The sequence below is a fragment of the Blennius ocellaris genome, assembly GCF_963422515.1.
Source record: "Blennius ocellaris genome assembly, chromosome: 10".
NCBI lineage: Eukaryota > Metazoa > Chordata > Actinopteri > Blenniiformes > Blenniidae > Blennius > Blennius ocellaris.
Window position 1 is genome coordinate 16,968,543 of NC_137659.1, and position 13,295 is coordinate 16,981,837.

Consider the following 13,295-nt stretch of genomic DNA (forward strand, 5'->3'; position numbering starts at 1 on the left):
GAGTATCAGATGGCACCGGGCCCTGTTGGAGAAGTCTCATTAAGATGTGTGTGTTTTGTGCTGAAGGTTCACTCTGTATGTTTGTCGAAGCTCAGATTACCACAGATGCTCCAGTTCCCTTCTCTTCCTCTTCTGCTTCCTCATTCCTAAGCATCCGACTGGAAAGAAGCTAAATGTTGACGTTTAAACAATGGGGGGGGGGGAAGCTGGCGAAAAGTTTACAAAAATACATTCTGAACAAATGCTCTTTACGAAGCCCCCCCGACACAGATTTAGTTTCATCACGGTCCAAATAAAAGTCTGAAAATATCTCTTTCCTGCTTGTGTCTTTACAGGGTTTCACCTCAGTGGCACGGTAACCGAACCGGCCACGTCGTCAGAGCCAGAGGTCACACACAAGGTGGCTATCAGCTTCGACCGCTGCAAGATCACCTCCGTCACCTGTGGCTGCGGGAACCGAGACATCTTCTACTGCGCCCACGTGGTGGCGCTCTCACTTTATCGCATTCGCAAGCCTGAACAGGTAATGGACAACACAGTTTGCTGGACATCCCTGTTCCTTCAAAAAAAACAAAAAAAACAAAAAACAGGCATGAGTTGAGTAATTTTGAGTTGTAAATCAGCACCAGTAAATGTCTTTCTTTTCTTTTCTTTTTTAAACATACAAAAAGGCTTTCCTTGTCTCCTCAGACTCAGTTTCTGACGTAGAATATACGTAAACCATGATAACAACCAGTAGATTTCGTCATTACAGACAAAACAGTCATTACACATTAAGTATATCTTTTCAGACAGCAAAGATTACATGTGTCGAATGTTGTCATTGCTGTGGACATGTTGAACATAAATATTTCAACCTATTTCGATGTAAGTGTTACAACTGTTTAAGAACATTGTGTAACGTCACTAGGAAGGACGTACTGGCAGACGTAAATAAGTGACGTCTTTCTTTCTTGCACCGCTTGACCAACTTCCAGTTACCCAACAGTTGAGATGTCATGCACTAACTTGTGTGTGTGTGTGTGTGTGCACGTCTGTTGCAGGTGAAGCTACGGTTGCCCATCTCGGAGACATTGTTCCAGATGAACAGGGATCAGCTGCAGAAGCTGGTCCAGTATTTGATCACGGCCCACCACACCGAGGTGCTTCCCACCGCCCAGAAGCTGGCCGACGAGATCCTCTCCTCCAACTCCGAGATCAATCAGGTCCACGGTGAGACCGCAGCCTGTTCCCCTTCTCATCCTGATCGATTTGTCTCAGACGGTTTCGGAGCAACTTTGTAGTGTTTCTTATCTCGCGAATCTGTTTACAGCTGATTGGTACTGCCGCGAACGCTCGACAGTCAAACGGAAAGTGTGGCGCTTTTCTTTCTTCTTGGGAAAAGTTCTTAGTCTGCGGAGGTGCTGTCCGTCCCCGCTGCGGCGATATCTTCACAGCAACAGGCCAGACTTAAAAGCTTCCAGACTTAAAACGGGATGCATGCTAGCCTACAGGCTTGTCATACGTCAGAGCTCCTGATTACTCCACCAAAGCAGCGAGCCGGGCTTCAAATGGCCCGTTTGATTTCCCAGCGCCGACTCTCCAAGTCGCACTGCTCTCTCACTGGCAGGGGTAGGTTGAAGAAAGGCGCGAATGAGGAGTTGAATGATGAAATGGATGTAGGAGAAGGCAAGGCAAGAGATGTGTGGAGAGGAAAGGGACATCGAGAGGAAGAGCCATATGAGAAATGGCACTCGGGGAAATGGGATGGAGGAAGCAGGGAGGGAAGCTGCAAGATGAAAGGGCCAAAGAAAGTACTGGGGTGTAAAAGAAGAGGGGAGCCACAACGGCACTGCATCAGGCAAACGACAAACTAGACACATCCTTTCACCAGACAAAGCTCTTTATGTTTTTTCTTTTCCTCTCTCTATTTCATCCTCCTCACTAAGTGTTGACATTCTCAAGTTCTCCTGTCCAGGAAGCCCCGCGCTGCGCTTCCCGTCTGTGTTTGACAAGGGGGATCATGGGGGTTGAAGTTCAGTCGATCCAGGAGCGCGGTGGTCTTTGAAGGAGGAATGTTGCTGTGCGCTGCAGCGTCGTCCCTGCCCGTTAGAAATACATTTCTGGGCTTTCCTCCGCTTGCTTCCTGCTAGATCAAAGCGGCTTTTTCCCCCTTTGGAGCGTATCTACATTTCCCCACGGTATTCAGGAGATGCGCCCACACTCGGAACCAGCCAGTAGAAAAAATAAACCTGCGTGCATATTCGCGCCATGTGTGAGCATTTGTTAGGTGTCCTGTAGGTGCCCTTGAAGTTAAATGTTAAACAAGGGGACTTGAAAAGAACAGTCAAATTAGGCCCGAGGAAGTGTTTTCTCACGCAAGTCCCATGTGAACTCGTGGTCACCGTTTTCTTCTTGGGGGGGGGGGGGGGGGGGGTGTGAATACACACACTTTACTCTTTGTGTACCAGCTTTGATGCAAACGAAACTTTATTAAAAAGGCAACTCTGGATGTTTACGTCCCTCTGCCTGTCGCTTATTATGCATGCGTGTGTGTATCTGTGTTTTCTCAGGTGCCCCAGACCCGACTGCAGGCGCCAGCATTGACGATGACAACTGCTGGCATCTGGACGAGGATCAAGTCAGGGAGCAAGTCAAACAGTTTCTGTCCCAGGGAGGATACTACGGCTCTGGGAAGCAGCTCAACTCCATGTTTGCAAAGGTTGACGTCACCGCTTGTTACCTCTTCTTTGCTTTGACATCCATTACATCATTTGCTTTCTCGGAAATTCGTGACGATCTATAAGAAAGTGAAATTACCGGCCCGATGATCACGGTGACACCTTTTCCTCAAAAATCCCCATGCACATTGCAGAATTCTGTCTGTGCATATATTATCAAATGCGTTTAAATATAGTTTTGCAAGTCCTTAAAGTCGGTGTAGAGGCTGGTCTCTGTGCTCTTCGTTAGTGCTCTTTCTCTGAGTGGAACAAACGCACTTAACATGGTCTGATGAGAAGAAGCTCTCACAAGTTGTTTGAATGCACTTAGCTTCAAGTGGGCTTCACGCATCATTATATATCATGTTTGAACTGTATGTCCACGACATAACGTGTTCCCTCTCTCTCTTTTACATTTCTATTCGGATATGTTCAATCTATATTTGAGCTTCTTTCTTGTGTGATCTGTCGGTTATGAAAGCTCCACATGAAAGGTCAAACGGTCTTGGATTGCTGACTAAGATTGTACTTTGTTTCAGGTGAGGGAGATGCTTCGGATGCGAGACTCCAACGGTGCGCGGATGCTAACACTCATTACGGAACAATTTATGGCTGATCCCCGGTTGTCGCTATGGAGACAGCAAGGCACGGGCATGACGGACAAGTGTCGGCAGCTCTGGGACGAGCTGGGTAAGGACAGTCGGAGAAATGTTGGCGTCTTCTACATTGTCTAGATCATCTTGTCACCTTGTCTTAAACACGCCGGTCAGTAAAGTGCTTCTCTTGCAGGATGTGGGGTGAGGGTGAAGGTGTTTTAATTGACATGGGAGCTGACCTGTTTACCTTCTAGAGTTCCAAGCCAAATGTAAAACATGTAGTTGTAATGTCATTATAAATGTGCTGAACTGGCACAACGCAGAGGTGATTTTTTTTTTTTTTCAAATTTCAAAGACTGACACGTCACTCTGTGCTGCTTTAACAATCAGCTCAATGGGTCAGCATCATCGTTAAACGGTATAAACCATCAGGTTATCCAGTCAGCGGCCGCTGATCCTCCTGCCTGGGCCTCTCGTCTCGTTCCCCGCTCAGACTGAATGATAAAGGCCGCAGATCAATACAGCTGCTCAGCTTCTCTGCAATCAATCCCAGCATTTAGGAGGTCAATAAGAACACTTCCCGGGTGAGCAAGGGAGATCATGACACAGACCCAGACAGAAATAACAGCCAGACGTCGAGGGGTTGTTTGCGTGATCATATTTTTTTTTTTTCTCGGAGACGCAGACGTCTGACAGCAGAGATCATTGAAAGGGTTTATTGTTTGCAGAACAGTTAGTATGATATTCGTATCGTGATGCTTCATAGAGAAGACAGTCAGGACGCCCGTTGGGAGGAGCCGTCCAAAGTTTATCTTTTAACATCTCTCTTTGACAAATCCAAAATACTTGAGACACATGTCATGTGTTGAATAATGAACTATCACAGGGATGGTGTAGGAAATGGTGTATAACATCGCGAAACCTTTAATTCTCTTGAATTCCCCATTGGTGGCACTTCCTGTAAAGCCTTGACGTGAGGTGTGAGGGACCGAATATCAAACGTCAGCTGGGGGGGAAAAAAGAGCATCTGCTGTGAAAACTATCCAAGTCAGCAGTACAAGTTACACTGACTCCCTGTCAAAGGGTGCAGCAGAATATTCATGTTTTCATTCCATTTTCATGACAAGTCGGTTCCTTTCCTGTGCAGTTTTAGAAATGTGATGCAGATGATAGTTTTATTTTTTAGGCAATAAAAAAAAATCATGCATTCAATATCCAGTCTTGGTCACATTTTAAAAGCTGCACCAAGCACTTGTGTTTGTTAAGAGTCGATGTCATAATCATGTATCGGACAATTCAGAATCCTTATCAGTTTGTCTTATTTTTGAACAATGTGTCACAATAACTTTGTGCAAATAACACATATTCCTAATGCTTCCACAAATGGTCTCAGTTGAGCTACAAAAGTTAAAGAAGCAACTCGTTGTGTTTTAAGAATCACCAGTGCTCTGAGACGGTCCCCAGTATTGACTTTTGCGTGCGGACGTCTGACCCCCGTCCTCTCTCCAGGTGCACTGTGGGTGTGCGTGGTGCTGAACCCTCACTGCAAGAGTGAGGAAAAGAGCGGCTGGCTGAAGCAGCTGAAGAAGTGGGGGGACATGGACGTCTGCCCGCTGGAGGACGGCAACTACGGCAGCGAGCTTCCAAATATCACCAATGCGCTGCCGCAGAGTAACCTCGCACAGGGTCAGCACCAAGAACACACGCAAATATGTATAAGAGTATAACCAGAACGACGCCTCAGTACAGCGGGACGTTATTCATCTGGCGTTGTAGAAACAATGAGAAATGCACAGTGATGATCATTGAATCTCTCCCGGGTTAGACTCTCTGTCGAGGCCGAGGAGGACGGTGTTCACTCGGGCCGTCGAGGCCTGTGACCTCCACTGGCAGGACAGCCATCTCCAGAGGATCATCAGCAGTGACTTCTACATGTCTCCGTCCTACCAGCGGGAGGGAGAGAGCCTGCTGTTCAACCCACAGGGCCTGCCGCTTTGGCTAGGTACTAATCCATTACTTATTCCCAGGATAAATATTTGTATATATCTTTGGCACCATTTGCATTACGACCTTTCAATGCGGTGGCATTAAGTCTACAAAGACCGGGATTTGGTTTTTTTGGGGGGGTTTTTTTCCCCCAGTACATTTGTGTTTGTTACGAACTTAATCTGAGAGGAGGAAAAAAAGCAATACAGGAGAAGAAGAATGTCAGTGTTTTGTGCCACACACACACACACACACACACACACACACACACACACACACACACACACACACACACACACACACACACACACACACACACACACACTAAATCTGCTGATATTGAGGCCAGTATCTGCAGTAAGCAGCTTCCAGCTAAGATCTGTCAGATTCTGCAACTTAAGCCAGCTATCACACACACTCTGGCTTTCTGCTTAGATTGCAATGTGTTAGCGTGTACGTGTGTGTTGGAGTGTGTGTGCGCCACTACAAATTACAATGTGTGTCCCCTTTTGTGTGTTTCTCTGTTCGTGAAAGTGAACCAGTTTGAATGTAAAATATTACACTCGAAAATATGGTCATTCGAATATGTGTACAAAAATGTCCTGATTCCATCTCTCTCTCTCTCTCTCTCTCTCTCTCTCTCTCTCTCTCTCTCTCTCTCTCTCTCTGTCTCTGTCTCTGTCTCTGTCTCTGTCTCTGTCTCTGTCTCTGTCTCTGTCTGTCTCTGTCTCTCTCATCACACAGACCATGTACCAACGGCGTGCGCTCGCGTCGACGCCTTGCGTTCCCATGGTTACTCAAGGGAAGCCCTTCGGTTGGCTGTTGCCATCATCAACACCCTCCGTCTCCAGCAGCAGCGACAGATGGACATCTATAAACACCAAAAGAAAGGTAACACACTCGCACACCGACACACACGCATTGTGTTTCTACGGCTTGTGGGTAATTTGCCCCGACTTAGTTTCATTTCTTTCAGACTTGCTATAAACGCAGCCCAATTTGAATACTCGTTCAAACCATAAAAGATGTCTTCACTTTAATGTTAAATAACCCCAAGAGCGCAACACGCACTCTTTTTCTGAAGTGTTGCACACTAACACCAACCTTTGTCTCTTGACTTTGGTTTGTCCAGAGCTTCTCCAGCGAGGCGTTACCTCCACTACTAATCTAGAAGGCTGGGTCGGTCACCCCTTGGACCCCATCGGCTGTTTGTTCGTCACGCTCACAGAAACATGTCGTGTGGACGACGACACCACCATGGACACCGGAGGTACAAACGCAAAGATGTGGTTCTGTGTCACCGATAAGGAAGTTCTCACAGAAGCCAACAACTTTTACATGAAAACCTGTGTTAAAGCCCCCCAGGATGTCGACCTTTATTATTTGACACTAAAAAAATCTGAAAATTCCAACAGTTAGTAGGAACGATTTTTATTATCAATGAAAACAAAATAAATTTATAATATAATATATTTACAGGCCAGACAAACCTTTCTTTTGGGGCGTTACTCTTTCAACACACAGTCCCATGCAAATTATTTCTGCATCAGTAGACAAATACTGATAATTAAACAGGCTGTTTTCAAGGTAAAAGACGTTTGCACCAAATATTGTGTCGAGATGAAGCAGGAGACTTAAATACCGTTACAAACAAGTTACAGCTTATATTTGTCTGGATATATTGAGATATATTTCTTAGACGTACATCTCAACTCTCTGCAAGCTCTGCTTCCATCATATTATGCAATTTCAGAGTTTCTTTCTTTTATAGGTTGTATGAATGTAGACAGACGGGAGGTTGTTTTTTTTTAAGTCTCAAGAACTGAAATATTGTTTTGGTTTTCAGTTGACGATCAGGATTTTTTTTTTTAAAAAGGCACCTTGAGCTCCTTAAACTGTGAAGGTTGTGTTTCATAATGACATTTTAACTATATTTGCGGCCACCATAATCCCCCTGTCGCGCTCCCAACATTGTACCAACATCCATACCCAGCCGTGATTCCACTCACAGGCTTCTTACACAACAATACGTTGTTCTAAGAGCTTCTTTGGTCAACATAAAGTATAATTCCTGGCACACTTCACCAGCTGAGGCAGAGTGATCTTGAGCAGAGGTGATCAGGCCCACCAGCAGTGACTCATCACACAACAGCCGCCATGTTCTTAGACGACGGACCGGGCGCTATTGTGCCACAGACGGCCATAAACTAGCCAGGGCATGAATGGATCTGGGCTGGAACACCCTGCTCATTTAGACCACACTCCTGTTGTGTGTGAGTTTGTGTGTTGTATGCATTGAATCTATCAGCATTTGCATTTCTCACCCTACCCAGGGATTTCTTTCTCTTTTTTTTTTTTTTTTTGCACCAATGGTCACTGCGACAGAGCAGAATAGGAGCTGGGTTTTGTCATTGTTACCAGGCTACAGGGAACTATTGTCAGTACAAACAATGCTGACCACTCGCTCACTCGTCAGTGTGTGTGTGTGTGTCTGTGTAATGAAGTTAGAGCGACAGGAAGAATGATTGCCCTGTGTTGTTTTGGAAATCTGAGCTGAGTGGTATGATAATTCGGCGTAGCTTGTGAACGTAGCCCGGCCACCGTGCTTTCATTTCCCCTGGAAGACAGCTGGGAACATCTGTTGCAAAGTGGGCCGGACCTACACGGTGTGTCGCCCAACCTAGAAACACTCCCCTCTCCGGGCTTTTCAAACCGGCCAATCGGTGGACGCAGCCCATGGGCAAAAGTTTGCGCTGCAGTTTCCACTTTCGCCCCCCAGATTTCCACACGTACATGCAAACCATCCACTCACTCACTGCACACACATCCCTGGAATAAAGGGGATTTAGGGGGGGATCTGTTGCTCAGAGGGGATTTAAGCTGAATGATGGGGCGGGGGAGCACGAGAGGGAACAAATGGACACCAATCAACAGCTGAGGCTCTCCTGGCATCTGTTCTCGGTTATAGCTGTCAAGCATTTGTGTTGAAGAAGCAGCCATCTTAGATTTAAGAATGCAGCTGGCTCTGTGTCCCGCAGTGGTGTGACAGTTTTTAAAACGTAAAACGGACATTTCGGGTTTCAAAGGATGTGTTTTTTTCTCGACATTTGTTTATGCGAGTGCGCAGACACAAAGGCAGCTGTGACCATTCAGGCTATTTTTTTTTTTTTTTTGCACCGTTTCAGAGGCCACCCAACAGCAAAAGGATCAGATGGTTTTCTGTTTCTATCCAGGGGACTAAAAATTGGAACTGGAGTTGTTTGTCCAGCACGGCACAGTCTATAGATGTTGCTATGGCTTCTCTCTACAACCTGTACAGACGACATGGCTGACGCAGTCCACTACACGGATCACAAAAAACATTTGTTTTCTCTCGCTCTTTCTTCTTAGACGGCGAGCCCAGACCTCCAGTTTACGGCCACGTGCCGGTGTGGGGCAGTCCAGACAGCGGGGAGTCCTACCTCACTCTGGCCTTAGAGGTGGCTCTGATGGGCATGGGCCAGCAGAGAATAATGCCCGAGGGACTATACGCCCAAGATAAGGTAACCACGGACGCCTTTCACACCACAGTCTAATGACGGGGCTCTTTGACCGACACTGATCAACTCATACATTCACTGTATATGTTACAATATACGTACCAAAAGATGCAAGTTTACCGGGTGCAGAAGATGTAATAGTGATCGAAAATCACTGTCATTCCACATCTGTTTGAAGTAAATGCCATGCACAAAGAGAGAAAAGGTCGTGGCATTTTTGTTTCCTGAAAAACAAGCAGAAAGTCACAGTACTTAAGTTCACTGTGAATTAGAATGAATCCAAGGAACATTTCTTTGTGTAAATGGTAATCTGCTTTAGAGGGCTTAACACGGCTGCCACAGACCTTTCTTAATGTCAGTGGAATTAGCAGCGACATTACTGTTTTAGGGGAAGAACTGCCTATTGAACCAATCATGCGCGTGAAAGCACCTTGTGCGAACGCGGTGCTTTTGGCTGCAATGAAATCAATTTCTGTCATGTATGCTGTACTACAAGGTATGCGCTGACATGTAAGTGAGTGAGGTATTAAAGTTCCCCGCTGCTCCTTTAATGCCTCAAGCCCTTCTTCAAACAGTAAATAAACCTCAAAGACATGAGATCCTTTAGCCAGAATCATCCATGAATCAAGATGAACGCTGGCGTATTTCTGAAGGATGACATTTTTATTGTGATTGATATTTTGTTGACATTTATTGTTTTATGGCAAAAAAAAATTTTCTCATGCTTGAAAGAAAAATCTGCCGTATCGTAACGGTCGGTGCCAAATGTGCTTCCAAAATGGTTTAGGTTTGCCGTAATGAGGAGCAGATTGTCGCGAAGCTGCAGGAGTTGGAGTTGGATGACCTCCTGGTTCAGACTCTACGCAAACAGGCCTTACAGCTGCTGGAAGGTACGACTTCGACATCGTCTTCACAAAGCACAATGTCTCCTTTTGCTGGGGAAATTTGTTAACAGATTTGTTTGTGTTTGTCTCTTGGCTCCAGCTGGTCCATTCAGCGGTCTGGGTGAGGTCATCCACAGGGAAAGCGTCCCCATGCACACCTTTGCCAAGTACCTCTTCTCCGCCCTGCTGCCGCATGACGCAGATCTGGCTTACAAAGTGGCCCTCCGCGCCATGAGGTCAGAATCCCTGCAGAGTCCAACAACCGTTAAATTGCTACGCACCGCAGAGAGGAATATTAGTACTTATGTATGAAGTTCTCCGATAAATGGAGAAGCTCTAATGTACACCGTGGCTTAGCGGGACTAAGAATCTTTGCTCTTATATTTTCATTGCAAATATGTTGTCAGGGATTATTCTGTGGCTCCGACAAGGTTAATTTATTTAAAAAAAAAAAAAAAAGGAGCTTGCTTTGAGCCGTTGATAGAGACGGTACTGTTTATTCATCACTGGCTAATGTATACAAAACAACTTTCCTACAAGGGTCAACAAAATGTAAAAAAAACCATCTGAGATGAAAGGTAATGCCTGAGTTCCAAGCGACAGTGTAATCTGTGTAATCTGAAATAACAACAACCAACGTTAACGTACCTTCAAGAAGAATTCTGGCCTTGTTTGTCTTTCCAAATTAATTTTTCATTTCTATTCATTTGTCTTTTTGACGGTGACTTAAATTTGACACGGGGCACTTCTTGCTATTTGTTTGGGTCTTGATTATTACTTTTTGATTATAATAATTACCAGTTCTATACAAAACGATTGTTCTTATTCTTTTCTAACAGACTAGACGCTGAAGGGATGGCTGTTAAATGAAATGTTGTTGTATCTGGAGCATTATGACAGTAAAGCTTGTTCTTTCTGCTCTGAGCAAACCAGCATTAGGAATTCACGTCAGGCTGCAGCTATTGGAGCCAATTTACTGACCCACAAAAATTCATCTTAATGGAGTTTCTATTATCATGGTCTAAAGAAGAATTAACTTTCTATACTTTCGTCTCATACCACTTTTTTTTCGCAGATGTTTATTTTTGTGGTGAAATGCATGCTGGACCAATAATATAAGGTGTGGATGAAATATAAGCACCGAGTCGTGTCTGATCCATGTGTGCGTTCGTGGTTCAGGCTGCCAGTGTTGGAGTCGTCGGCCGGCTCCGGAGACGTCGGCCACCCTCATCACGGTATCTCCATCGTTCCCAGCAGATACCCGCGCTGGTTCACGCTGGGACACCTGGAGTCTCAGCAGTGTGAGCTGGCGTCCACCATGCTCACTGCTGCGAAAGGTACCCCATCGTTTCGATGCTGATCAAAACGGGAATCGGCTCGGCGGCGAAGCGTCCGAATCTGAGGCGGCTTTTTTAATGTTCTCGCAGGCGACATGCTGAGATTGCGGACGGTGCTGGAGGCCATCCAGAAAAACATCCACTCATCTTCCCTGATCTTCAAATTGGCTCAGGATGCCTTCAAAATAGCCACACCCGCAGACAACCCGCCTGATATAACCCTGCTCAACGTGGCACTGGAGCTGGGACTGCAGGTACTGATCGTGTGTGTGTGTGTGTGTGTGTGTGTGTCTGTGTGTAAGCAAGCCAAAAAAGCAAGTTAGTATTTTTCACAAACCATTTCACCACAGAAAAACAAACAAAGTCAAAATATTCAACCGTTTCCCTCAACCAGTAGTTTCTGCAAGCCCCCGCAGCCTCACTACAAATTAACAGAGAAAACATCACACAGAGTCTAAATGTTGGTGATGTGACGAAACCACATGAGTAAGACTCTGAGGCGCTACAATAAACACAGAAAAAAAAAAAGTCCAGAGGTTCTACTCCCAGTATTTATACTTTGGGCAGCAAGGGTCACAGTCAGTCATCTGTGCATTAATGAACATTTCCAGGAGACATCTGTCATTAGGGGAGACATGCGGTGCGGCGCTAACTGCTAAATTATGTAAAACACACATAACACGTCTATATTATGGTTTCCAACTGGCAGTTAAAACATCCATACAGCCAAGTACGTATTGAAATATGAGGTGTAAGCGTTTCCTCTTTCCACGGTTGTGCCGCCTCGAGATCAGAGGATGACGATGTTTCATGTCTTGCAGGTGATGAGGATGACACTGTCCACTCTGAACTGGCGGAGGAGAGAGATGGTTCGCTGGCTGGTAACCTGCGCCACTGAAGTTGGTATGTGGCGCCTTCTCCCGCAGAGCAGAGCGATCCAGCCCGTAAAGCGGGACTGTAATTACCGCCTCTGCGGCGTTATAGGATCCGCTTTGGTCTCCTGCCATGTATTTTAAATCGGCTTCCAGGCCGACTTTGACTCTAAATCAAAGGGCCCGAGAAGCTTCTCGTTGCTCCACCATAAATATCACTTCCCCAAAAAGTCATTTATTCATCTTGTATTTATGTGGTGAGCACTTTTTGTGTGGCGTTTGCATGTTCTGATCTTCCCTTGCTCCCCCTCTTCAGGTCTGCGAGCCCTGGTGAGCATCTTACAGAGCTGGTACACTCTCTTCACGCCCACCGAGGCCACCAGCATCGTGGCAGCGACCGTCATGTCCCACAACACCATCCTGCGCCTCAGCCTGGACTACCCCCAGCGCGAGGAGCTGGCCAGCTGCGCGAGGACGCTGGCCCTGCAGTGCGCCATGAAGGACCCCCAGAACTGCGCCCTGTCGGCCCTGACGCTCTGCGAGAAGGACCACATCGCCTTCGAGACGGCGTACCAGATCGTGATCGACGCGGCGTCGACGGGCATGACCTACTCGCAGCTGTTCACCATCGCCAGGTACATGGAGCACAGAGGGTACCCCCTGCGGTCGTTCAAGCTGGCGTCGCTCGCCATGACGCACCTCAACCTGGCCTACAACCAGGACACGCACCCCGCCATCAACGACGTGCTGTGGGCCTGCGCGCTCAGCCACTCCCTGGGCAAAAATGAGCTGGCGGCCATCATTCCCCTGGTGGTGAAGAGCGTGCACTGCGCCACGGTGCTGTCCGACATCCTGCGGCGGTGCACCATGACGGCGCCGGGGCTGGCCGGCATTCCCGGGAGGAGGAATTCCGGGAAGCTCATGTCGACGGACAAAGCGCCCCTGCGGCAGCTGCTGGACGCCACGATCTCGGCGTACATCAACACCACGCACTCTCGACTGACGCACATCAGCCCGCGGCACTACGGAGAGTTCATAGAGTTCCTGAGCAAAGCGCGGGTGACTTTCCTGCTGGCACAGGACGGCCACATTCAGTTCGACCAGTTCATAGACAACCTGAAACAGATTTACAAGGGCAAGAAGAAACTGATGATGCTGGTCCGAGAGCGCTTCGGCTGACCTCAACCCTCCCCGACAGAGACCCTCGTCTTGGGACGTAGTTAAACACATTTGTTACTATTTAAAGCTTTTTTTTTTTGCATTCTTTGTATTTACATTTTTTTATTTACCTTGAGCCATTCGTTGACTAAGTCTTAAGTTTTGTCCTGTTTTTTTTGTTTTGTTTTTTTTTGCCGTTTTGTTTCTTGAATGTGAACCAGGAA

General features: G+C 46.6%; 1 protein-coding gene across 1 annotated transcript in view; it reads left to right on the top strand.

Annotated features, from left to right (window-relative positions):
- Positions 1–13,092, top strand: part of zswim5 (zinc finger, SWIM-type containing 5) — a gene marked incomplete at its 3' end in the record, with an annotated part of 56,546 nt that extends 43,454 nt beyond the window's left edge. Inside the window, exons 2-16 of the mRNA XM_080503792.1 lie at positions 336–523; positions 1,044–1,212; positions 2,553–2,701; positions 3,239–3,389; positions 4,805–4,981; positions 5,121–5,297; positions 6,026–6,172; positions 6,414–6,551; positions 8,672–8,823; positions 9,608–9,710; positions 9,805–9,940; positions 10,884–11,041; positions 11,132–11,295; positions 11,863–11,944; positions 12,230–13,092. Of these exons, the coding sequence (XP_080359918.1) occupies positions 336–523; positions 1,044–1,212; positions 2,553–2,701; positions 3,239–3,389; positions 4,805–4,981; positions 5,121–5,297; positions 6,026–6,172; positions 6,414–6,551; positions 8,672–8,823; positions 9,608–9,710; positions 9,805–9,940; positions 10,884–11,041; positions 11,132–11,295; positions 11,863–11,944; positions 12,230–13,092 (2,954 nt within the window). The remainder of the gene's footprint in view (positions 1–335; positions 524–1,043; positions 1,213–2,552; positions 2,702–3,238; positions 3,390–4,804; positions 4,982–5,120; positions 5,298–6,025; positions 6,173–6,413; positions 6,552–8,671; positions 8,824–9,607; positions 9,711–9,804; positions 9,941–10,883; positions 11,042–11,131; positions 11,296–11,862; positions 11,945–12,229) is intronic.
- Between the last annotated feature and the right edge of the window lie 203 nt (positions 13,093–13,295).